Source organism: Semicossyphus pulcher, unplaced genomic scaffold, assembly GCF_022749685.1.
Source record: "Semicossyphus pulcher isolate SPU_LCO1_2020_fin unplaced genomic scaffold, fSemPul1.0.p SCAF_15, whole genome shotgun sequence".
Classification (NCBI taxonomy): domain Eukaryota; kingdom Metazoa; phylum Chordata; class Actinopteri; order Labriformes; family Labridae; genus Semicossyphus; species Semicossyphus pulcher.
The window spans coordinates 5,609,591-5,636,945 of NW_027211659.1; the positions used below are offsets into that span (position 1 = coordinate 5,609,591).

The 27,355-nt window shown below is 42.0% G+C and overlaps 1 protein-coding gene across 1 annotated transcript in view; it reads right to left on the reverse strand.

The window, feature by feature from the left end:
* Window positions 1-220: 220 nt before the first annotated feature.
* The window catches only part of znf385b (zinc finger protein 385B), a 57,687-nt gene continuing 30,552 nt past the window's right edge, over window positions 221-27,355 (reverse strand). Inside the window, exons 5-11 of the mRNA XM_069663361.1 lie at window positions 6,517-6,653; window positions 6,204-6,314; window positions 2,868-3,039; window positions 2,389-2,772; window positions 2,059-2,243; window positions 811-912; window positions 221-529 (exon numbers count right to left, since the gene is read on the reverse strand). Of these exons, the coding sequence (XP_069519462.1) occupies window positions 230-529; window positions 811-912; window positions 2,059-2,243; window positions 2,389-2,772; window positions 2,868-3,039; window positions 6,204-6,314; window positions 6,517-6,653 (1,391 nt within the window). The 3' untranslated portion in view covers window positions 221-229. The remainder of the gene's footprint in view (window positions 530-810; window positions 913-2,058; window positions 2,244-2,388; window positions 2,773-2,867; window positions 3,040-6,203; window positions 6,315-6,516; window positions 6,654-27,355) is intronic.

Here is a 27,355-nt window from a genome sequence, read left to right on the forward strand (position 1 = left end):
AAGCTGCTGTCCGGTCAGCTGTGAGTTTTCAGACCTGTGAAGATGTCTTATCCAGACCGGAGGACAGGGACAAGCTTCTGTCCTCTCCTGTCTCCTTCTGAAGCCTCAGTCAGGTGAGTCAGTTTTGAAACCCTGCAGCCATAATGGCAGAGCTCATGCCGTCCCTGTAGCTCCAACAAACTAGAGGTCAGAGGTCAAACAGTTCGACTCCAAACCGTTGACGAAGCCATCAGTACGGTGTGAAGAGAATTGATCCTTGGCTCGCTCTGATTGGCCCAGGAGCTGGACGCAGGAAGGAGGCGGTGAAGAGGGACGATGACGTAGGGGGACGAGGATGCAGAGAGATGGCAGGTGTGAGAGGCGAGGAGGTGGGAGTGAGGAGAGGGGAGGAGGCGAGAGAGGAGGGAGTGAGGAGGGGGGAAGAAGAGAGAGTGGAGGGAGGAAGCGTGATGGTGGAGGTGAGGGAGGAGGGGGGAGGAGGGAAAGGAGTGGAGAGGAAGGAGGGGGAGAGGGCGGGCTTCACCAATTCCTTTTGAGGAGGAAGGGTGGGGACACAAGGAAAGGGGGCGAGGTTAAAAGAGGCGAGGACAGGAGACAAGAAGAGGAGAGGAGTGGAGGGCAGAGGAGTCAAGGAAAGGAAACAAGGAGAAAGAGGTGAGGAAAGAAAAGGAGACAAAAGGAGGAAAGGGGTGTTTACGAGAGGAAATAAGGAAGTGAGAAAGGAAGATATAAAAGATGTAAACATATGAATAAATACATTTATCGTTAAGAACAAACAGAACAAAGAGTTTTGGAGTGTGGTAGAGAGACACTTACAGTGAGCGTGCTGCGCTGCTGTTTGTTATAAGGGCTGTATTTGGGTTTGCTGGGCTTTCCTGCCACCCTGTCCTTGTGCCTCCTGCTGGAGATGTGCTGCAACAACAACAATAAACACACTGTCACAGGATCTCATACAATAAAGTCTATGCAATACATTAGAGAAACTAGGGTGCTGCTTTGTTTTCAAGTAATTGCACTTGTTTGCTGTATGATGCAGTAAAACATCTGCAACTCAGCCAAAAATGAGAATATAAAATGCATTGACATCAACAGAAAATGGACAAGAAAAAATCTGATTACATGAGGCTACATCCAACCATCTATTATCTATACCACTTATCCTGTTCAGGGTCGCGGGGGGCTGTGCCAATCCCAGCTCTCATTGGGCAAGAGGCGGGGTTACCCCCTGAACTGATCACCAGTCAATCGCAGGGCTGACACTTAAGCCGCTTTCCCACTGGTCAAAAAACCCGCTAACACCCGACTTTTTTGCTTAGTGGGAAAGGTTACAATCGGCATTCGGGGGCAAATGACTCTGCAGTAGACCCGGGTAATTATTGCCTCGGTTCCGATTGACAGTGATGGGAACACAAAACCTGTGTCGACACGCGAATCTGCACCCCCTTTCCAGCGCGATGCTTTGCTCCGTCGGTAAAGACCTAACCACTGTAACATCTTCACTGTTTACTAACCCTGTCTCCGGTGCGTCGGTGACGTCAGACGGTGACGCAGCAGAAAACAGACCGAAAGCAGTATACTTCACTGGCAATGGAAAAAGAAATAATCAGCATATAAGCGGGTCTTCCCGGGTCTGAAAAACCTGCGTCAACGCCCTTATTTTGGTGGGGGTACTAGAGACAGACAACCTTTCACGCTCATACCCACACTTACGGGCAATTAGAGTCACCAATGAACCTATCGAGCATGACTGTGGGAGGAAGCCGGAGTACCCACACATGCACGAGGAGAACATGCAAACTCCACACAGAAAGGCTCCCTTCATTCGGGTTCAAACAAGGAGCCTTCTAGCTGTGAGGCAACAGCGGCAACCACTGCACCACCGTGCAGCCCGCGTGAGGATACAAAAAAGATTAAAAAATGATAATAGAGTTTTAATGTTTCTGCCCTCAGGTGTAAACACAGTAAGATAAAAGAAAAGACCAGAATCAGTCAAAGATTTGGGTTTGTAAAAAGTAATATCAAATGTTATGATACAGTCTGTACCTGTTGTGTTTCTACCTGTTTCAGTTGGATCTCAGAGTTGACATGGACGTCACAGATCTGGCAGTGGAAGGTTTTGTTCTGCAGGCCGGAGCCCTTCAGTGTGGAGCTGCTGCCGTTCTTCAGCTTGGCTCCAGGTCGAGGGTACGCCTTGATTGGCCCGGCGCCGCTCCGAGCCTCCAACATGGTCTTGTGTTTTGAGCCTGCAAACAGAGACACATTTCTTTATACATAAACTTGTTATATTTCACAGTTTCTAATCGTTTCTCTCGCTGTATCAGAGCTACACACGATCCAGGTAAAAGAAATAATGACCCAGGTGTGTTTCCACATATTTTTCCTCCTCACCTGCATTATGAGCCTCCAGCTGAGACAAAGAGTTGACAGCAACTTTACACAAAGAACAGTACAGCAGCTTCTTCGCCTTCTCCTCCTCGGACTCCGCAGAGACGGGAGCATCCTGGGAGGGGGCCTGCGAAGAAGGAGGAGTAGGGAGCGCGGAGGCGGTGACAGGAGCTGAAGGAGGGGGAGGCGGAGAGGCTTTGGAAGAAGAGGAAGAGCAAGAAGAGAGGGAGGAGAGGCCCGGGGCAGGGAGAGCGGTGGGAGGACTGGAGGGAGGAGGCTCACTGCCTGCTCTGCTAGAGGAGGGGGAGCAGGAGGAGAGAGGGGAGGAGGAGAGGATGAGGAAGGGTTTGAGAGGAGAGGAGGAGTCGGTGAGGCTGGGTAAGAGCTCTGGAGGGAGGAAGAAAAAAGAGAAGTAGTGAAAACCAAACTCTCTTAGTAGTATTAACAGCATTCAGAGCAGTGTCATTAGCAGGTAAATCAACCTGTGTGCTGATTGGTGCTGCTGTTAGTTGAGACGGGAGGGGCGGGGCCAGCAGGACACGTGCTGCTCCCATTGGTCTCTCCGGTGATTGACAGCTTGGCCTTGACTTTATTCTCCTGAGATTTGAGCTTCTTGGCGTGACGACTTCCTCTGTAGTGAGCTTCTGCCTGAGACTGAGCAGAAAACACACACACGTTTGTTTTATTATTATCGGCCGGTCATTGAGAGCTTCTGAGGCTGCATTCATACTGCAGCTAAAAGTGTCCCGATTGTGAACAGCACGTTGCATGATGTCGCATTTTTTTAATTCAGAACTGGGCTACTTGAATATGTGGTACTAAATCGGATTTCAAAACAAGTAACCTGCATGCGACTTGTATTTGAACACTCAAATCGGAATTGGTCCGCGTTGCCTTGGTAATACGCACATTTCCAGGAGTCATTCTAAAAAAGAAGAAGACCTTTTTCTGCTTGACCATGGAGGACAACGACACGCAGCAGTGGAGAGATGGCGAAATAGCGGATTTAATTGCTATTGCTATTAATCGCACCTTTTCTGAGGGAGACAGGACGTCGAAAGTTGGTGTGTTTCTTTTCAAGGGTTGCGGACAGGCGGTCACACAGCACAAAAAATGTTGCCCTGGACATTCTTAAGTTTTCGTAAAATTCAGTTTCTTCCCACGTTCTCTTCCCAGACCCTATCCCGGATCCACATGCCTCTCGTGACAGAGGTGGAAGCGAGTATAGCAGATAAGGCAAGGACTCATGCCTTTGCCGCTCTTGTCCATTTTGCCCTTCTCCGGCGGGGACGCCGCGTACTTGAACAAAAGTTTATGCACATCCAAAGTCCCAACGCCCGAGAGCCGTCAGCGGATGTGACGTCTTTTGTTATTGTTGTTTGTGCACGTATCTTTTTAAAATCATTTTCTGTTCACATTGATATGACACCTGGGTGACATTCTAAATTAGTTAAGAACAGTGACCTGATCGGAATTGAGCATGAAGGCCTGCAGGATGGATGCAGCCTGAGACTCCTGAGAATTTATGTGGTGTCGGTTAGTCAGAAAAATGTGTTTCAAACCAGAAGAAATCAAGAAAAAAAACTCAAAATTTTCACACACAACATCATGTTACATGAAAAAAAAATTGCAGACAAAAATAAATGTCGGATTGACGGCAAGAAACTCATCATTAATTCATTTATTTTCTTACATTAGGTTTAGTTTCTTCCCAGGTAGAGTGAACTGGATTAGTTATAAGCAATAAATTACAAAACATCTTTCTAGCATCCATGTTGTTTCCACATAAGACTTAAAATTGCTGAACATGCCGAAGAAAAAAATAACTCAGGAAATGGGACCATCCTGGAGCACGTGAGTGCAGGGTCATGTGTTTTACACCTGCATTTATATGTGTTTTGTCTGGTCCAGATAACATAAACAGATATAGACATCCAGTGGCGATGCAGTTCGTCTACACTTCAACCACAGGAGACTGAGAGCCTCTGTGCGGTTTGTCTATAGACTTAAAATGTGAAGCCAGTTTAGACAAACTGATTATCTTACACTGTAAATGATTGTTCATGTTAGGTGTCACCACACAGTACATCAACCCAAAGGGACAGTGTGTAAGTGCACTGTAACGAGCCTCCAGGTCAACAGTGTCCTTACTTGACTGTCTGGAAGCTCCATGACTCAGCTTTTATTCAGTTTATTAGACTAAGTTAATGCTGTACTCCTCTGCTCTCCTTGTCTCTTCTCCTCAGCAGAGATTCCTGTTTTTATGTTCACTCATGAATAACTTTAACCGCTCATACATTAGTCATGTTTGATTGGCATGCCACTAACGAGGAACCTTGTTACCGCTTGGCAGTCATTATGTGAATGAGCTGAGTGTCAATTACACAGAGCTGTGATAATGCAGAGTGGTGTATGGGGTTACACCTGATTACAAAGCAATGTTCTGTTGGAAAACCTGACAATATAAAGAAGTACACCACAACGAACCAACCAAAAACAAAACAAACTAAGCATAAGGACATAATATTTTCATGTGTAGTTCTCTTAAAAAGAACAGTCAACATTTACCTATTTTGTTTTAACCTGAGAGGTCTGTTACGGTGTATTTAGCCTAGCTTTAGCCTAGCAAAAACTAGTAGCCAAGCTCCAGCAGAAGTGCAACTAGGAAGGAAATTTGCAGCCCATTGTGGTTAATTTCAGTATAACCTAATGAAAAAATATACTCTGAGATCATGGCAAAACTGCTTTGCAATCTCTGAAATGAAGGCGAGCTATGCTAATATTAGCTTAACAATTTTAAACACTATTGTATGTAGATTTATATTGTGACTCTTCTAAATTGTTTTTAATATTTCCCCAATGCCTTATCCAAAGACTTGAGTTGCTAATGAGATAGCATTTGCTTGATTCAAAGGTAGAGCGCTTACGTTTTTAGCTATAGCAATAACCTTAACTTGTTAGCTAACTAGTAACTGAGGAGAATATTTCAGGAAAGGTAAAATATTTAGTAAAATCCTCTTGTTCTCTATCTTCCTAAGAGTCAAATGACAACAAGTAATTCAGTTCTATCTATGTGTGTCCAGAAGTACGGTAGGTGGGTGTATTTAGCCTAGCTTAGCACAAAGATTTGACACAGGGGTAGCTGCTAGCATATTGCTTAATCAAAAGTGAAAAACTTGAGAAAATGCACCGTTAGTTTAGCCAATTCATGCATCAGAAAACATATTATGAAAACTATAAAGGGAAAGTTATACTAAAAGCAAGCTAATATGCGAAAGTATTCTTTCCCAATTCCAGAGTTTGGTTGCTAATCTACTTTATATATTGGATTGCTATCAAAATAAGCAAGCTAAAGGTAGCATGTATTAAAGGAACACTTCAATGTTTTTTGATATTGTCTTTGTTTCTATCTTCTCCAAATGTAGATTAGAAGATGGATCAGTTTCATTGCTGAGCATCCATCACAAAGATCGGTCCATGATGTTTAGCTACCTACCTAGCTTAGCACATACGCTAGGCAAGCGTCATATTATAGCGTGGGAGTAGAGACATTTCAGTTTAAGCAGCAGGGAGGATTGCAGCTATGCGTCTTTGTGTGCTAGTCCTTAATCTGTTAGTATAAAGGATTCAAGGAGATATTTCAGACTATTCCCATAAAAGTGCTTCAGACATTGTGATTGCAGCAGAACCAGAGTGCTGATGAATTAAATGACAGGAAGAAAACATAAAAGAATAAAAAAAATAACTGAATGAGTCAAAAAAATCAGATCTACGCACACACACAAACACACACACACATAGCAAAGATAGACGCTTACATCAGAGTTGAACCTCAGCTGGCAGACGTTACATGAGATGACCTGTTTCTTCTTTGGTACCAACGTCACACCAAAGGTATGGTTGATGACGGCCTTCTGCACCGGGTCCATCTGCAGGACACACACGGAGGTCAGAGGTCACCAGACTGCTCAGGATTGACTGAACAGTGATGACAGGGCAATGCTGACAAAGTGACAGAACTCTTTATCACAGTCAGTCTGTACCGCCTGCAGCTGAAGCGACATGTCACTGTCAATGTCCCTCACACACACACACACGCCCACACACGCACGAAGAAACACACAATCATACCGTGTTGAAGTTTGGGAAAAGTCCGACTGGTGTTGTCGTCTCGACAGGAAATGACAGGAACGGTTTCATCATGACTGAGGGACCGGTGGCGCCTATCAGCCCGGGCAACGCCCCGCCCACTGCACCACACCCACTTCCTGGAGACAGAGAGACAGACAGATTGAGTGATTGATTTCCAATATATGATGACATTAATATTGATTTGACTGAGTTCAGTTCCTTGGGCATTAATGGAGGTTAAAGGTCGGTTCAACATCAAACAAGGAAAGTGATATCCTGCTTCAATACAAACACAAAACCCAGAAAAGACTGGATTTGGAAATTTAACGGCGCTAATATCCAATTAAGTCACATTTTTTCATTTCTTCAGATGTTCTTAGAGGACGTAAGAGTCGCCCTCCTTCCAGGCTCGCTTCAGACACCAATTTTCTCATTTGTGTGTTCTCTAAAAGAAATATGCTGGAGCCGTCAGTAGATATTAAAACCCCCTTTGCTTAGGGCAGAACTAATGTTTAAATATAACGCTCCTGCAGACTGCACCACTCTGCTCTCGTCTCCTTCTTCGGTGGAACGTCCAATCAGGCTGTAGAAACGTTTAAACTGAAACAGTTGGACCAGTAACCATTTGTGTTAGGGGTCAGCAAATGTATCTGAAGCTGGTCTGATGGCTTGATCCAAACTAACTGCTGAGTGATGCACGCAAACAATCCATGTCACTCACTCATATCATATAGATTTATTGATGTAGTTGTAACCTGGAGACCTGAACAGCTGATCTGCTTAACAATAATAACATGAAGAACATATGGAGCCGCAGCTGATGGAGGCAGAAGGAGGTAATAATAAAGACGGAGAAAGGGTGCATAAGCAGCTCACATAATGAGTCCAAGTGTCTAGTCGCCAAAGGGCCAGTAAGAGCTGCTCTACATCCCAACTCTTCATCTCCATTAAAAGAGGCGTAGAAGAGCCGTTATGTGTCCTCAAACACTGAAATTTGACCAAAACTAAATAGATAAAACTATAAGGCAGAAAAAATATGTCTTGAGTCCTATCAACAACAAGAGAAGTATCACGCCCTGAACCATTACACATTTAAAAGCCACAGTGAGTCATACCAACACATTATTTTGGTGTCATCTGTGTGTGTGTGTGTGTTTGGCCATTTTGAGGAGAATTCATAAGGCCTCAGAAGTCACAATCCAAATTTAAACCTGCTTGCAGCAGTGTTTGTTCCCAGTTACGCATGAGAAGGTGTTACATATACATACACAGTATACACAAATACAAAGAGAAGACCTGCTGGAGAAAAAACGGTTTTTCTGTGTACCTTTATAGTCACAGCTTGCAGAAGCCCTGCAGTGAATTCTTTCGTAACAACAGAGTGTGGGTGAAAACACTGAGAGCAACTGAATCAGCTCTGACAGAGGAAGAGGAAGAGGAGGAGGAGGAGGAGGAGGAGGAGGTGGGGGAGGAGGAGACGTTTTAGTCTTGGTGGTTTAGTCCATCTGTCCGAGTTAACTTAGGTAAACCCATTTTATTCCATATATGAACAGGTCGTACCAATTTTAAATGCTTTTTAATAAATTCTGTATGTTCTATAAAACAAATTAAATGCCCTTCTAACCCATTTTAAATGACAATCTAGAGGCAATACAGCCCTTTTTAACACATTGTAAAAGCACCATTTTAATACAGAATACAGTCTTTTTTAGCCTCTGCAGATAAGATGTTTGAAATGCTGGACTGAATTGGGAGGTTTGGTCTTTTAGTTTCTACACAGGTCAGACTATTCCACGCCAAACCAGTCTTGTGTACATCTACAGACTGATACTGCACTGTAACCCAATGTAAAACCCATTGTAATTGCGCTAAATGCACTGTAATCAATTGTAATTAGGGATGCACGATATTGGATTTTTTGCCGATATTTTACAACTCATTTAGCTGATTACCGATACCGATTTTTTTCCCGCACACCTAATTGCAGAGATCATCAACTCTCTTCGGTATTGGAATTAGCGTACAGTATAATGGTGATACTCTTATCACATTTGTTACAACGGTCGGGGTCAGTTCTTCTTCGCGCCGGGGACATTGCGCCGAGGTCGGGCATTTAATCAAGCATGCAGCAGCCCATTATTTTATCGGTTAATTATAACGGCGGATATAGGCGTGTTGGCCCATTTAATTGAAATATAAACTGTTTAAATCCAGCTATAACCCATGCCTTATAATCCAGTCTTACTTCCATATCCAACATCAACCATTGTAGGTTAATTTAGTTGCTCTATAGCCTATACTAATCATTCTAGAACAAACACAACCCAATGCAATGCTGTGCAGACAAAGTCAAAAGTCCAGTTTGTGAGTCAGATCTACACTAAATATACGTGTGTATCTGAGACATTATAAACTGCTTGTTTATGAGTTTGATTCACCCCAAAATGTAATGTTGTTTTTCTTGGCCAATGTTACACCTTTCCACCAAGTCTCATGCTGGCAGTAGTTTTTTCAGTACATCCTCTGCCCAATCCTTAAACCCGTTGTAATTGTGCAACCAACTATTAAATATTCTGAATGCACAATAACCCCTTTAAATATTGTATTACTTACGTAAATTAATTAACTATTCTCAAAACTTAAAACAACTCATTCTGACCGCTTCCTAAATGCCTTATAACATGGTCTAACCCATTCTAAATGCCTAAAAACCCCAATATAACGAATTGTAATGATCATTCTTAACTATTCCAGTTTAAAAGTAATGTAAACCATTCCAAAAACTATAATCAAATGCAATATAACCCATTTTGAATTCCCTTATAAGCCGTTATAACCCTTTTTAAATTACCCATAACCCATCTTAACCCACTCTGAATGCCTTATAACAAATTCTAACCCCTTCTTAATGCACCGTAATCCATTGTAATATATCTAATCCAGCTCTATCCCTCGCAGATGAGGATTTCTAAGAGAGTTTTACACGTTGATCTGAATAAACTTGATTGATTGCTTTTATGTGTATCAAGGCCAGGCCAGGCCAAGCCAGGCGAGAAATTGCCGGCTATGTGTGTGCTTTCAAAGTGACATTAAGATAGCTTTTAATTGGCTGTGTTCCATGCTGATGCTCACCGAGTTCATCCTCATATAACAGAGCTGTGAGTCAGTATCTGTATTTATCACTAACAGCATGACAGAATACACTGCTGTAATCAAACACATGTAGACAGACGTACAACAGCTCATATCGCTGTCTGGATCAGCCGCTATTAGCTGGGAGATTATGTATTATAGTAAATACAGATTAGCATCTATTTTTAAAGATGGTGTAATGTGTCAGACGGGTGCACCTGCCAAAATAAGAGCTTTGCCTTCAATAATGCATCAGGTCGACACAGTGAAAATGTAATGCTGGCAAACCAGGGCTGAACTCTTGAAGATTGTCTCAGGTAAAAAAAGGTAACGACTGTAGAGTTAAAAAGTATTCAAGTTCATCAGTTCATCTCTGTTTCTCTGTGTTTTCAATTGGCAGGGACATTACATGTAGTCATGTTGCATTGAATTCAAATGCAGCCTGTGTTCTGCATATAGGACCTCTAGCTGGAGATTATGTGCATTAACTTGTATTTATATTCTAAGTGCAAAGATTAGTCCTATATCCGCATCAGTGCATAGTATGCGCTTTGTAGTATCTAGGGTTTTCAAAAGAGGCTTTAGGACTATCTACTGTACACCATCAGCTGCATTTGTTGCATTGCATATTGGGTCAGAGAAATAGTAAATGGACTGCACTTATATAGCGCTTTTTTTAGTCTTCAGACCACATTCACACACTGATGGTGCCAATGGTGTAATTTGGGGTTCAGTGTCTTGCCCAAGGACTGTTCGACATGTGGACTAGGGATCGAACCCCCAACCTTCCAGAGACGACCAACTCTACCACTGAGCCACAGCCGCCCCAAGAGAAATCCCCCCAACTACCTAAAATCCCCCCTGATCAACCACAAAATCATTTAGGACCACTGGAAGCATTGCAAGAACGCCTAAAGCATCCACGAGAACTACTGGAACACAAGAGCTCAATTAATATTTCCTTAAAATGTCTTCATGACCTCTGGGCGTCCCTGAATTTCAACATGCAAAAAGTTGTGCTTTCAAAAAATTGGTTTGAACCATAGCGACCCCTTTACCACCTCTTCAAGCATCAATTGAACCACCTCAAGGACCATTTGAAGAACCAACTGGACTACTGAAACCGTCTCAAGAACCCTCAAGGCCATCGGATATACCCTGAATACTTTCTCAGACAGAAACCCTAAGTACTCTTTTATTCCAATCATATCACCGTTGTCAAAGATTTTATTGCTTTATTTTACAGCTCTGAATACCCCTATCTGTGTTGAGGTAAGAATTCTGGGACCATGGAAGCCTTCCAATCTCTCCCACTAAAACCACATGCAGCATCATTTGAACTTCCTTGCAGATCTCTAGAAACTCGACAAACCAACTCAAAGAACATTAAGAGAGTTTGTGCACGCCACCTCCATGACCACTACACAATCCTGAAGGACAACCTTGAAATCGTTCTTACAAACAGTGTCACAAGCATCCATGTCTCTTGAGTCTTCCAACCAGTGTCTGAAACCTGGTGGGTACGTCTTCTAGTCTGAGTGTTAAATATTTCAATAAGCAAACCTGGACCACTAAAGCTAACTTAAAAAACATTTAAACTGTCTAAAGGAACCCTGGAATCCACTCAAGGACAAGTTAAGCCACCTCAAGGTTCCCAAGGAAAGTTTCAAAGGACTGTAGGACGATCTCCAGGATTCCACTGGCCTTTAGAAACCCTACCTCACCACTGTCTGACCTCGTTTTCAATGTCAGTGTTAGAGTCCGTCAACACGCCACTCAAACATCCAATGATTTTCAGTCTGCATACATGAAGTTTGAACTCTATTGTCATTTTTATGGCGTGAATGTGCGACACATTGGAAACAGAGTTATATTGAGCCTGGGGTTGGACATGGTTTCCTGTATGATCGGTATGAATTGGAGAAATCTTTAAGTATGTGTGTGTGTGACGAATAGTGTGGTGACAGGGTCATCTTAATCCTGTCCTTCTGTCCTCTAATATCTGGTTACAACTGGCACACACACACACAGTAACCCTTCAGTCTTACAGTTAGTTGCTGTTCTAAGAAGGTGCTATAAATACTGAAACACATCTGCTACTGCATTCACATGGAAATGGTCTGTAAGCCAAGTATGAAAACCAGCCAACAACTCAGTAACGAGACAGACAGTTTTATTTCAGGCTGTTGTTGATTGGTCAGAAGATCTGAGAAACCAAGCGCCACCTGTAAACAAACTAACACACTCAGTTTAAAGTTTCTTAACAAGTTTCTTTAAATAACGATTTTCCATCTGCAGCCTACAACTCTCAGGCCTGAAATAAGTCATGAAAGTGCTGGGCGCTTTTCAAATTGATAGTTGAACTGGTCTGATATTGAATCTGGAATAAACTGGCATATTATTTTGGGGATTCTACATAATAAAGCATTAACAGGCCCTCAAAGTAACCAGCTAGTTAGTCAACAAACCTTTTGTCTTTTAGTGGTTTTACTTTACTTTCCGGGGTTTTCTGCTCAGGTTGAAGATGGTTAGATCTATCGAGGGAGGGAAGCCACTGGGCCTTCTTCAGGCACGCTCGCACCGAGCCAAGGGTTTTGTATAAGGATTTATTAAATCAGGACATCGCTCATAAAAAAACAACAATATTACAGAAGTAAACGCCAACTGGTTTCGACCCTCATCGACCCTTCCTCAGGGCGTGGCTAGAATGTTAGGTGAGGTTAACTTCTATATCACAAGTGGCCTGGAGGCTGAACTACACCAGCATATAACTAAATACATGAATCTTAAATAGTCAAGATGAAAAAGTATTACCATAAATAATTAACATGAACAATGTGTTAACATAAATATAAGATACTGTATAAGTAATCATTATGAAAAACAAGTGTTGCCATAAATAATCAGTAGGAAAAAAATTGGACAAGGAATTATTAGTCTTCGCATGTTAAAGTCGAGCTGAATCGGCATTTCGAGAGTATCTAGCTTCCGTATCGGGACGTATTTCCGAGTGAAACAGGACGTGCAGGCAGGACATATCATTAGAGGGATTTGATTTGATCGTTGAGAAGTGGGCGTAGACAGACGTTCTCCACAGCGCAGTAGCTAGCTAACTGACCGAGCATTCTTGGTGCTCTGCGGCTAAATGTTGCAGATTGATTGGTTGAATTTGGATGGTTCTAGCCTACGTAAGCACACGGGATATTTTTTTTTTTACAGGAAGAAAAAATGATCTGATTTTGATATAAGAATAAGAAGAAATGGATTTTCTGTATTTTTTTTTTGTGGCCTATATTGTTAAATAGATGCACAATATTACAGAGGATGTGATCTAAAAGGATTAAAATGATATTTTTAATTTCACCTCGACTTTAAACACACGTACCACAATGGATATTGTAATCACAATCACTTATACATATACAGTTTATAATTCAAGAGTCTATAATATAACAAACAAACAGTTTTAATAAATAAGAAAATAACAAAGGGGGGAGTTGTGTGGAAGTCTGTCTCCTCATTAAAGCCTGGGTAAATCATTGCATCAAATTGTAAAATCCAATCGGTCTCTCGCTGAAGTAATTTATTGAGACGCTCACCACCTCTGATGGATTGTTCCACCTGCTAATGGTTTATGGTTGTCTATCTATGCTGGGCAGAACTTAATGTCACTGGATGAAGTTGTCATTTGAAAGCCTCTGGCAAGTGCTGTAAAGTTAACAGGCGTGTGAGGAGCAGTCTGCACACTCCCACTCATTCCTAAGTTATCTTTCGAAATACTTCAAATCACCCGTGTGAGTTTACAATGGGTGGATGGTGCAACCCACTTTTTTTTGGCTTCAGACATTCACAGTTTTATAATATGCAACATTTCTGCATCAAATTTTATAAAGACAATGAATCCTGTGTTTTATATTATCTTGAGTTTTGGGCTTAAATTATCCAAAATGTTTCCAGCAACGTTCAAGCCCAAAGAAATCTGTGATGGAGTCAGACGCCTGCAAATGTTTTACATTAGCTAAAGTGACTTGCAAATGTTTCATTTCAATGATATTACTCAACATAAATAACAGTGATGTGATAATCATCTTGGTGTCTATAATAGGGTGACATATCTTGGACATGTTATCACAGAACAAATGACAGATGATGAGGATATTCACAGGCAATGTCCCGAGATGTCTGCCCAAGCAAGGTTTACAGAAGGGTACAGACGGAGTGAAGATGGCACTGTTCACAGAGATTACTGTACACCTCTTTATACTGCACACCTGTGGGCAAACTACAAGCAGCTTATAATGATGCCATGAGAATACTACTTAAGTGACCTAGATTGTGTAGTGCAAGTGAAATGTTTGTGACTGCTTGAGTCAGTACTTTCCAAGCTGTTTTAAAGTGGACATATTTTAGCTATTTCTATTATTCTAATGTGTTTAAAAATTGTATACATATTTTAATGTTATTATTTTTCAGAGCCTCTCCTTCCTCCTGAAAGATGTTTTGCCATTCAAAGGTTAGACCTTCGCCATGATTGGCTGACCGTATTTGGAGTGACCACGTAGCCCTGATCCCTCGTGGGGGAGCGGCCGCACTGTCACTCCAAAGTTGTAGAAAACATGGCCGCTCTAGGATCGGTTATTCGGCCTTATGTGTACGAGCCAGAATCGCCAGGAGGTATCGGAATCATACATTGAAATCTTGATCACAACTTGACTACAAGCTTGTGCAAGAAGGTAACCTGAGGTGAACGATGGTACGTAGAAACCTGCAGCTGTTCTGAACGGCCCATTTCAGAGGTGACCTTTTTAAAAATGTAGTTCTGGAAAAACACGGAATTATGAAGTTTTCACTTTTTCACTGTGAACAATAAAAACCCAAAATATGAAACCCATTCGCAATATGAGAATATCCATTTAAAAGATACGGCCCCTTTAAGAAATCCTAAACTTGAAAATAATTTCTGCCAAAGTCACCTCTGATAGATTTTCATGTACAACGGTGGACATGTAACATGAAAGCAAACACTCCCATGACCCCATGTTACTTCATGACATCATCAAACAATGTCCTTTGTCATTGTTCTGAATGACAGACCCCCTACCGGCAGACATCACATCCTGTGCGGTTAACTAATTATAAAACCAAACCATTTCACAGTTCTAAATGATCAAAGTCTCCTGCTGCAGCGGTTGCTGACATCAGCAGCTGCTGAGATTAGATGGTCTATAAATTATCCATTCAAACCCTATAGCTAAAGCCCTGCTCATTCTGAGACTCCAGTTTCCTGCTGGTCAGTCTGGTTTGATCTGTAGCAGCGAGATTTACGATTCTGGCTGCAGCCAGGGTTATCTCTGGCATTCACACCTCTCACACACACACACACACACACACACGCGCAGTCAGTTCTACTTGGAAGCTCATATGATAGAGACGTAAGAAGGAAAATCTCACCCAGCACTCTGCTGAACCGTCAGCTGCAGACTGAACCGCCTGTAACCGATCTGACCTGCAGAGCTCTGTGTCATATCTTACAAACCACAACTGCAACTAAAGAGCACAGCTCATATTTAATCACTCACCCCACCAAGTATATAAATCCAAATGGAGCTGATTAATGTTTTATTTGCAGTAAACAGAACACGTTGTATAATGTATTTGTAGAATCGAGGTTGTGCAGAGATGCATGACGAAGCAGTTCTGTAAAGATTGCCTCCAGACATGTTACAGACATTTAAAAATACTCTTCTGTAAAGCTCCTGTGAGGAGTTTTTCGCTGGTTATGAAACAGACTCAAATTAATTCTGATGACTCTATCTGACCTACAACAGCAAACCAGACCATCAGCGATAAAAGAGTGATCATCTATATATACAGTTATTTTTAATGCCTGAAAACGCTGGCGGGGGGTAGGTGTTAACTGCATGCTGCCTTTTGTTTACATTTTCCAGAGCAAAAATTTAAAGTTAGCGATTCATATGACATTTTTTGTGAAAAAACACCACTAAAGCATGTACAGGACAAGATTAGCAAAGAGAAAAGAGGTACGGCTTTGTCCACAGGGGGCGCCAAAATCAACACAAACCGAAAGTTCCTCACAGGAGCTTTCACATTCAAACTTGGCCCCTCCTCCTGGGCTCTACGTCACCAGACGCTCACTCTCACTCTCTTGTGCGAGAACATGCCCACAACGCCGAGCTAACACCAACAGCATCATGGTTACCTTAGTGATGGCATGCTAACCGCCGGTTACGTTTGTGCTAGCATGCTTACCGCCAGTTAGCTTGTCCTACGCGGTACACCTGTCTAACAGAAAGAAGGCCAACTCTGCGTCGCTCTTTCGCCATGTTCGCCGGTCTGAATGGGGCCCGGTTGCTAAATTTAACCACTCCCACACTCACCTATATGCTGTGATTGGCTCAGGGAACCACAACAGCGCGACTCCTGAAAACGTCTCGTGCAAAGCAAAACAACAGAATAGATGCAGAGGAAAGGGTCTCACAAGGGTCTGCACACACTCACCCACACACATGTGTAGAGGCCTATAAGTGATGATTTATATTATATTATATTTGTAAACGTCTACGTTTATTTCTCTATGAAAATCCTACTTAATATAACTTTAATTTCTTCTTTTAAACCAATAAAATTGTGAATATTCTTAAAATTACATATGGCCCATTTCCCTTGTTGACCAAACCAGAAAAATACAACACAATTAACAGCTTACATTTCCTTTTTAAACAGGCTAAAATGCTGCATATGTTACCCAACACACTGAGCCTACTCTGAAATGAATCAGAGCCACAAGCTTACAAAATCAGCTGCATGTTTGTTTGACTACGGAAAAAACACGAAGGGAAGAACTCCCAACCAAATAAACACAGAACTCAGCTTCATACAGTGTAAACACACACATACAAACACAAACACATAGTGCCAGGTAGGTGTAATTAAAATAAAACTAGCACATAGCAACCGGCTGGCCAATAACAACTCATGTTTCAACTGCAGTACACATTTCATATGTGTGTGTGTGTGTGTGTGTGTGTGTGTGTGTGTGTGTCTGACACAGAGAGAGAGGCCCAGTTACAGTGTATTTCTGAATGACAGACTGACATCCTGCATGAAGTCATTAAATGAACATGGCTCCTTTGTTGTTACACAGACAAACAGGCTTCAGCTGTAAACCAGTGCAGATTTTTGAGATCAACTTTTGTTAACTTTTGTATTAGCGAGCTGTGTTGACAGCTGACCTTTGAAGGAACAACGAGCCGTAAAGACCAAAATAGTGGAAGATATTGTGGCTTATTAGCTCCGCTGAAGCATCCGGTTTTATCTAACCGTATTTGTCAGAGAATTAAGTGATGCACAAAAGAGGAGAAGTTCACAGGCTGTTATGAAACAGGAGTCCTCGGTACAAATACGTCTCCTGTATACAGTTAATGAATTTATCATCAGGTTCGTCAGGGACCTACTGAGCGTGCTAAATGACCGTTAACTGATATTTAGAAAGTCAGCCAACTCCAATCCTTCGGTAAAAATACAGTAGAAGCAACAAGAGGTAAAAATACGCAATTACAAGTTAAACCATGCTTTCAAAATCTTACCTGATGTCAAAGTACATCAGTATCAGCAGCAGGAAAACTACTCGTATGCAGCAGATTTACTGTCGGGGCTAAATCATTATGGATTCAATCATTGGATCATCACAGCTCATTCGTAAACGTATAGGAAAGTTCAACAAGAATTGAACAACAACTGATGTTAAGAAGTCAAACAGTGGATTCAGTGTGGGACAGTTATAACAGTGTGTCATGAATGTAACAACATTTTGAAGATAAAACAATGCTAGCTTAAATGAAGACAATGCGCATGTTTTTAATCACATATACATATATATGTATATATGCAGCATAAGGATAGGAAGGAAAGGATAGGAGCCCAACTCTACCCACTGAGTTAAACCAGCGCCACTAAATTGCTGCATCTAAACAGTAAGCAGTTGTCTAAGTGTTATGCTCACTCACAATGATCTTTAAATGGGTTTAATTTGGTTATTTTCACTAGAAATTAATGTATTTCTTACACCCATGCTACATCTGTAACTACAGTGTTGTTTGGGGTGACTGTAAAGTTGTATTGTATGTTTACTAGAATAGACAAAAGAAGACCAAGTCTTCTTAGGGCCCGATCGGACAGAGCACGTTTTGCAGGCTGTAAAACGCGAGGAGCACCGCACTGCCTTTTCTGTTGAAACCTACTGTTAAAAAAAGAGCAGCTCGCTTTCTACTGTTGTTAAGGCAACCACCAAATCAACCTAACCGTTATATTGTAAACTGACAGAAGGCCCGCCTCTACATTCATCCGATTGGACAATGAGAAAAATCTGCGAGGCACTCTGCAACCCAAAAGCAGTGCGCAAAAAGCGTCCCTCTCATTGAAAACAATGACAAAAAAGCCGCCCCTAGCTGCTAAAACGTGTTCTGTCTGATCGGGCCCTTAGTCTATATTTTTGCTTCGTCCAGATTGAAATGGGGTCTTCCTTGCCCTATGCTACACCTTTCCACCAAGTTTCATGAAAATGAGGCCTCTAGTTTTTTCTGCAATCCTTCTGACAATCAGGCATGGGAAACCAAACCTCCTTAGTGAAAATTGAACATATAAACAATCGTAACAAAAGACAATCAAGTGAGAAAAAATTTGGAATATAAGATAAAAATGAAACCAAGACTGGTGGTTAAATTATTTGTTACTAAAAACAATAGTCCTACAGAAGTCCTTATCAACGGTAGGGGATCAACACTTTTTATAACGCATGTCAAAATATAACGATTTTAAAGGACCCTGCACAGTGTTACAAGAAAAAGATTTTAAATGTCTACTATCATCGCAAAACACATTTTATCCAAATCTCTTCCATCTCTGACTAAACTATTTACAGATTTGATGATTAAAGGTGGATTTTATGCTGGAAAATAACATTTTTTTGCAGGATAATCGTCTGTATATCGTCCAGACTGCTTTTACAGCTTTACTATATCATCATTACCAACATCATCAGAGGAGAGAAACATCTGGTGCTGTTAATCAGACTGTAAAGTGATTTGAGCTTATGGAGTTAAAGTGAAACCAACAGCAGGAAGTGATGTAGGACGAGGAGGATGAAGTTAAAGGTTCCTACCTGAGCCAGACGTCTTTTTGTCTTTATCCCGATCCGGATTTAAGTTTGATCTCTTCAACCTTTTCTCCCCTTACGTTAGTTTTTATTTACTGCTTCACTCGTCTCCTGTTTTCAGTCAGACTCTGCTCGCGTCGTTTTACGAACCGAAGAGCAAAAGCCAAACACACCCAACATTCACTGTGCCTCTTTCTGTGTATGTGTGTTTGTATGTGTGTGGGAGAGAGAGAGAGCGTATCAGGTGACGGGAGCAAGAGTGGCATGTGTCATCGCTATCTGAACCCCCAAACCCTGAGAGTCAGGTGTGTGTTTCTGTGTGTGCGTGTGTGTCGCTGTGTGTATTACTCCTTAATCCCCTGCTGCCATTTCCTCCAGAGAGAGGAAACCCAATCCCTTGGGACGAGAAAGAGAGAGAGAGTGTAAAAGAGAGAGCGATACACACGACCTCGCACACTTACAGATAATATTGGAGGATTAAAGCTTGAATTACGCTGCTGCAGTCACTGCTTTGTGTGTGTGTGTGTGTGTGTGTGTGTGTGTGTGTGTTTGTGTGTGTGTGTGTGTGCAGATCAGACAGCAGTTGTTGGTTCACAGTGTCTCCTGTTACACAGACCACAGTGTATGGGCGTGCGTGTGTGTGTGTGTGTGTGTGTGTGTGTGCTCTGGGAGAGAGAGACACAACCATCTGGTTCACATTCAATATAGTACACAATGAAATAATGATGATTTTGTCTCTGTGTTGTTGTCCTTGTGTTATATTCTATAATCTGTCTCTCTCTCTGATATGGACCTGCTTATCTGAAATAATAAAATAATAATAAGTTGTTGTGCTTCTTCTCTCTCAAACTGTCTTTCAAAAGAGACTGAATAAAGACTTTAGCTTGTCTCAATCCAGGGGCTGCATCCTCTAAAGGACGCAGGCAACGAAGGATGAGTCTTTCGTAGCCTGTGTAGACGGTAAGGCCGAACTGGAATGAGTCCGCCTGGTCTACGGAGGATATCCTTTTTGTGTCACCAGCTGTTCCCGGCCCTTTCCCTTGCGTCACCAAACGCTGCTCCTGTCACCTAGCAACAGGTAGCTAGCTGATTACCTAGCTAACATAACTAACGTCACGTAGCTTAACCTATTATTTCAAAGATAATTTGTCTCGAGGCCTTTTTCGTTGTTTTAACATTTGTATCGCTAGCTATTTGACTGAACTGAAACCAAAAACGTTTACATTTAAAGTGTATTCCTCGACCGTTTAAGAGTCCGTCATCTCGTTTGAAATGGCGCGCAATGAATCTTGGGATACGTTGAAAATACGGGATACAGGAAAAGGTGGCCACAGTTGTTGGCCACACCTGAAGAAGCCTTCGACGTGCCACTGTGGCGCAAAATGCCTTAAAAAACATCCTTAGCAGGATGCAGCCTCTGAATTGGGACACAGCTTATGTTGAGTGTAACACCATGAATGTGCCTATAAACAATTTAGCTCCTTTATGTTCTGTTGCTTCATTTTGCTTTGCAAAGACATATACTAAAAAAATGATGTTATTATTATATTATTGAATCCAGGGCTGCAACTAATTAATTATTAATTAATCTTTTGAGAAATGAGAAAGCGATGGAAACAATTTCTAAGAGTCTAAGGTTATACAGTTTATTTAAATATCTAACAGTCAAAAGGTGGTGACTGATAACAACAGAAACTATTAACAGTTGAGAAGCTACAATCACAGAATTTCTCCAAGAGATAGGAACCATAAGGTGGAACACTAATTGCGTAAATGTTTTGCTGGTACCTCGGCATGATTTATGTAATATTTAAGCACATAAAACCTTCTCAAACCACAGACTGACATTTCTTTAAGTGTGCAGGTAAAGCAAACATTTTACAGGCTGTAAAGCTCACATTCAAAGGTGCTGTTAAGTTTATTGTATATACCTATTTGCTTCTTCTTCCTTGTTCTTGTACAAGTTGTAAAGCCATCTGGTGGCCATGTTCTTGTATTTGCACCTGTGAGCTGCATCGCCTCCAGCTCAGGTGCTTGCAATTATCTCGCATGTACTTGTGGCAGACTGTGTTCCCTGAAGGCAACGCCCTGAAGAAGGCTGTTTTTGCTGTGCCAGAAGGTCACATTTTGAGGTACAATGTAACCTTTGGAAAAGAGTCAAGCTAGCTGTTTCCCTCTATTTCCAGTGTTTATGCTAAGCTAAGCTAAGCTAACCAAACCACATGCTGACTCTCGTTCTGTCCTTCATGCAGACATGAAAGTGATCATCAACTTCTCATCACACTCTGAGAAACAAGTGTGTTCCACAATCCCTCACTGGCTTCCCTCTGCAGCTGAAATCACTGCGGCTGGAGATGAAGAACGCGGGATATAAATACACCAGTGATCCTACTGGGAGGAGGAACCGTCTTACCACCTTCATCTGCATCTTAAACATTCCTTATCCACAGAGAGGGAGAACGGTGGAGCGACATAAAGCCAATGTGGTTTTGCTGACGGTAGCATTAGACATCACACTGCATTATTATTATGCAGAGGAACACACACATTAGCATAACAAGCCTGTGTGTGTGTGTGTGTGTGTGTGTGTGTGTGTAAGTAGGTCACGTTCAGATCCTTCTTCAACCAAAATAACGCACTAACACACACACACACACACACACACACACACACACATGAGACCAATCAGGAGTATGAAAACGGACAAGAGAGCTCCAGTCTGAGACTCACTGGGAAATATTGGAAACTAACTGAAATAAAAGAACCTCATGAAGTGTGATAGTAATTTAATTAGAACAGAACTAAAATTGTATAATAGAGTGTTAGACAGAGCAAACAACTTACAGTGTATTTTCAGCGGATCCCGAATGTGACCGGAAAACATCATGGAAATCTGACAAGTGGATTGAAAGACGTGCTGGACAAACTCAGGCCTTAACTCGTAAAAATATTGGAACACAAAAAACAAAGACTTTTACTTTAGAATCAGCTTTATCTGATCTGTCACTTTTGTAGAACAATTACCGTATTGGCCCGAATATAAGACAAGGTCTTTTTTCCTTGACATACATCTGAAAAAGTGGGATCATCTTATATTCAGGGTCTAGACTTTTAAACGCCAATACAGTACGTTCACAACAGAAGACGGCGTCACTTATCTGTGAAGCAAGTGTACCCCTCATGACTGAGGCCAGCTGTCACTCATAATTTACAGTGCTAGGGGGATGAAAGATGGAGAGACACGGTGATCATCTGGAACAAATGGCTTAAAGTAATCATCTCGAAGATTTTCATTTAAATAAATGTCTGTTAAGTCTCTATCTATCGCTATCTGACTGAGCCTATGGCGCACTGATGAAAGCCTTTTCATTTGCAGTATTACAGACTGGGTGTCTGGTGCGACTTCAAAAAATCACAAGCGGCGCCCAGTTAGTGACGCGTTTTCCATCACCCAGCAGTGGTTGGTCTGCCAGAGAGGGTAGGCGGAGCTAAGCGGCTGCTTTTCTGGTCTCAAGTAAGTGTTGCGAGTAAACAGTAATCTACTATGGCTGAACAAACAAAGAAAAGATGGATGACTACAGATACAACTTCAAAAAGAAGTGAAAATCCAAAGAAAAAGAAACAAACTCGACGCTCAGATGAAGCAAACAGTCTAAAAAGGAAAGCGACCGCCAGCGAAGAAAATCAAGAGTTACAACCGGAGCCAACCGTGGACGTCACACATGCAACACTGTCTGGATATCTGGGAAGTGTGCTCCCAGATATGCTCAGTTACCGTTTATCACCACAGGTTTCTTCGAGATTACAACTTTAAGATAATGGTTATCAATGCAGCACAGTCATTAAACAACTGTCAAGCAGCCATGAAATACGGTATGTCGGAAGATGGCGAGCCCAACAAGATCATCTCAAAAATGCTAACAGATGCTAACAGAGAAAATCGTATCATGGTCCTCAAAGCGGACGCTCCCCGGAGATCGACAGAAGAGTGTGTGAGTGTGTTACTGAAAAACAGAGCGAAGGTTTGCCCGCTACCACAGCTGACATCCAGCTGTTTCAAGACTGCTCTATAAATAGACCTCACTTCGATGGTTAATGATTTAAATGATTGACATTTTGAGAGGTATTTTCGTTGATGCAAGCCGTGGTGATGGAAACTTTCTGTCTTTAAGGCTTCTGCAACTCCACTGACCAGCCCAGGAATTGAAACCGAACCAAGCAAACAAACCCATTTGACAGTGATAGACTGAGATAAGACTTTTTAATTTGCAATGAATCCTGGGAAACTGAAATCTTTTTTTGATAACATGGCTTTCCAAACAACAACGTCAAACTGCTAAGCTCTGTCGGTCCAACAGACGTGTATTTGCCTCCTGGATACGTTCACAAGTAATGAGGTTTTACATTCTTAGTTACAACAAATTATTAGCCATGTCTTGTTTTTTTTTTGTCATATGGTGCCACTGGCTAATAAATGTCACCAACTGTTAGCATCGTTAGATTGCTTTTAGTTATGTTAATTAGCCTGCGGGGAAGCTAAGTGACTAACCTCTCAAGTCTCAAGGATTTAGAGTTTATTAAATGTCCGTTAAGTCACGATCCTTTGCGTTAGCTATATTTATTGGTGTAAGGAACTGGGTATTGGTTGGAGAGTAGGAAGAAGTGAGGTACTGTGTTTTAAACGAGTAAATAGCCCAACAATCAAAGAACAGACCACAAACAACAGACGATGTAACTTCAGAAACAAACAAATTTGACGTTATGATGGAAAACGGTGAACCGTCTCTGTAAGATCCACCAATCCGTCCATTTTCTTCAGCTTTTCTGGGGCTGGGTCGCGGTGGCAGCAGGTTAAGCAAGTTGACAAAGACGTCCCTCTCTTCAGCAACATTCTCCAGCTCCTCCTGGGGATTTCGAGGCGTTCCCAGGCCAGATTGGATTTATAATCCCTCCAGGAAAGCTCTGGGTCTACCCGGGGTCTCCTCCCGGTTGGACGTGCCCAGAAAACCTCCAACGAGAGGCGCCAAGAAGGCATGCTAATCAGGTGCGCCAACCACTTCAGCTGGCTCCTTTTGATGCACAGGAGTAGAGGCTCTACTCCGAGCTCTCGCCGGATGTCCAAGCTCCTTACCCTATCTCTAAGGCTGAGCCCAGCCACCCCTCATAGGAAACTCACACTTGTATCTGCGACCTCATTCTTTCCACCAACACACCTGCAATTTCCAAGTATTGCCAAAGGCTCCATCAAAGAGAACAGAACTAAGTTCATCAAGACTGTTGTTTTAAAATTAGACTTTTTGGGACTTTTGTGAAGGTGTTAAAATGAAAATGAAGACATAAGGCTTGATGTTACAGACCAGTTTAAAGTCTCTTTGTCAAACTAAGCTCTGACAACTGCAACCACAACAGGTAACTGCGAGCTCTACAAGTACAGCCACAGCGAAAACAAATCAACACCGCCTCAATTTAAAGATGTAATTGTGTTTTCTTGACATCTCTACTGGTCTGGAACAAAAAGCATCTGAAAGAAACAGTGAGTGGTGAAGCTCAGGTTTAATCACTGTACAAGGGAAACCATTGTGTGTGTGCCAGTGAACAAGACATTTAACACACACACACACACACTGCGCTGTGGTGATGAGCAGCAGTGTGTGGGTAATCACAGCAGTCACGCTATCTATAATCAGAGGAATGTCAGACAGACAAACAGAAACAAATTCAGCAGACCAATCGCAGCTTTCCTTTTCCCCATAAAATGACGCACGGTTTGATTCCGGAACCTTCCAGAAGTTCCCCGTCGTAAAGGATCCATAACGTTCATTTTTATGAGATTTTCCTGGAAAACGATCTCATCCGTGCGAACGGTCACATTTCCATACCGAGCGCACATAAGAAGATCATCACATTAAAGCGGGAGAGGCTGCACAGTTTGTAGCAGAGATCTGAAGTGAGCTGTATTATCACCATCTGCAGAAAGCACATTTCCAGTTTCTGCCCGTTAATGTGCGTTCGCGATTTGCACATTAAAACCTTGAGTGGATACGCCAGGAATTATTACTGAAGTATAAACTCCCACAGCTGCTAACGAGGCGGTAGACTGTTACCCTAATACATCTTGATATCATAAACTAATATCTGAGGGTTAGAGGATTAAAAAGGATGATCTTATCTGGAAGGTCTACACGTTGCCCATATATTACAGTTTCATGTTGTATATCCCAAAAACTTAGAACATTTCTTATAAATTACAAGAATCAAATCTAAGTCTATCCTTAATTTAAATCTTGTAATATCATCCTTTACTGTCCTTCATGAACGGCAAAACTTTTACACCTCATTCAAGAGAGCTCACTGTTTAGACGTCTCCAAGCTGCAAATGGATCAGATCAATAGAAATGTTCTCATTGGCTGGCTGATTTATTGTAAGAAAAGTGCACCAAAGTAGAATTTAGCCCCAGAAAATTTGTTGGGATTTGGATGTAACCGTCATAACAGTGAACAGCTGATTCTGTCTCTAAAGCAATCACTGTGTTGACACCATTTTTAGACCTGTAAACATTGAGAGGGCAGAAGGACTACACCCTCAGGTCAAGGTTCGAGTCCAGGTCAAGACCTCCGTGTCATCCAATACCCCCCCAAAACAACACTCGGACACATATCGCACACACACATTCCTGCAGACACATCATGCACACAGACAGGGGGGAAAAAAAGAAGCCCAACCAGAGCGACTAAATGTGGAGCTCAAGCAGTAATAGAAGGATTTCCTACCTCGACTGAGGAAACTACTCCACATCATCGACAGGGAGACAGCTGTCTCACCTCCTCCTCCCTCTCCCCTCTGTCATCTGCTCCCCCGATAACAAAAACCAACGAGGAGAAAACCCAAAACAAACAGCAGAGAATCGCCACCTGACTGTCTGCCTGTGTGAGCGCAGAGGGACACGTGTGTGAATGTGTGTGTGTGTGTGAATAGAGCAGGGCGACCGCCACACAGCGAGGAAGAGACAGAGCGTACAGTGTATTTGAATCACTGAGGTGATGATATTCAGGGTGAGCGGTGATGACAGCCACTCTGTCTCAATGGAAATCCCTCTTTCACTGTGTCTCTATCTCCGTGTTGCTCACTCGCTCTGAGCCAGTTCACGGCATCGCGGGTTTAAAGAAGGGAAGGAGGAGGGGAGGAGAGGGGCAGGAGAGGAGAGGAGAGGAGAGGACAGGAGCGAGGAGGAGAGGAAGATACAAGCTTTTAGCTGTTTCATTCATGCATAATGAATATGGACAAGAATGAATGAAAATAGAGTAAAACAGCCTGAAAAAATCATTAAGCAACACGACAGGAGAAAAAGGAGGGATGACAAACTCTGTTAAAAGAAGAAAGAGAAAAATGTACAGAAAAAAGGGAAAATAAAAGCATAAGCAAACAAGTGAATTGCCAAAACTATGAATCAAAGCACGAGAAGAAAATGAAAAATAACGGAGGAGGATAGGAAGTAAAATAAACAGCTCATCCTGTATCAGTCCTCTACGGATTCTTCTTGTTCTTGACCAGTACTACTAGTCTTTAACAGGGTGTCAACCAGTCCTAACTAACTTTTAGGTTCTAATTCTTTACAATGGCTAGTCCTGGTTCCACTAGTCCTACCAGATTTCTGCTAGACTTTGACTACTCCTACAAGTCATACACGAGTTCTTGTCTAGACCTACTAGTTGTCTACTAGACCATGGCAAGTTCCACAAGTACTCTGTATCTTTTTTACAAGTCAAACATCAGACCTTGACAAGTCCTCCCTATCATTTAACCCCCTTAACAAATCTAATTTAATGTCAATCTAAAAAATTGACTTTCCCTACCAGTTATGCTAGTGTAACTAGATTTCTACTAGCACTACTCATACTAGTCTTCCCAGTGTTCCGCTAATGTTTCCTGTTTCTACCAGACCTGGACTATTCATACCAGCCCTTAACTAGTTCCCCTAGTGCTACCAATTTTCATCTTTACACTCAGCAAGAAGACATCTACAAGTCCTACCAATTGTCCTCTAATTCTTCATGTGTAACCAGCAATCTCTTTATTGGTTCTTCTAGTTCAACCAGTTTTCCAATAGATATTGAGTAGTCCTCCTAGTCGTCTACTAGTTTTACTCGTTCTAACAGTCTTTTATCTTTTTTCCCCACACGTCTTCCAGGTCAACAAAAACACTAGACATATACAAGTATTACCAGTTGTCTTACCAGTTATATACTAGTTCTTCTTTACGTGTAACCAGCTTTCTATTGCACTTTGACAACTCAAACTAGTCTTCCTTGTGTTCTGCTTGTTCCACTAATTTTTCCTGTTTCTACCAAACCTGGACGACTCATTGCAGCCCTTGACTAATTCCCCTAGTGCTACCAATTTTCTACTTGACACCCAAGAAGAACACTAGACATCTACACCTCCTACCAGATGTCTTTATTTGTAACCAGCTGTCAGCTTAACCTTGTCTTACCTGTCAACTATCACCACCACCAATGTCTTTATTGGTTCTT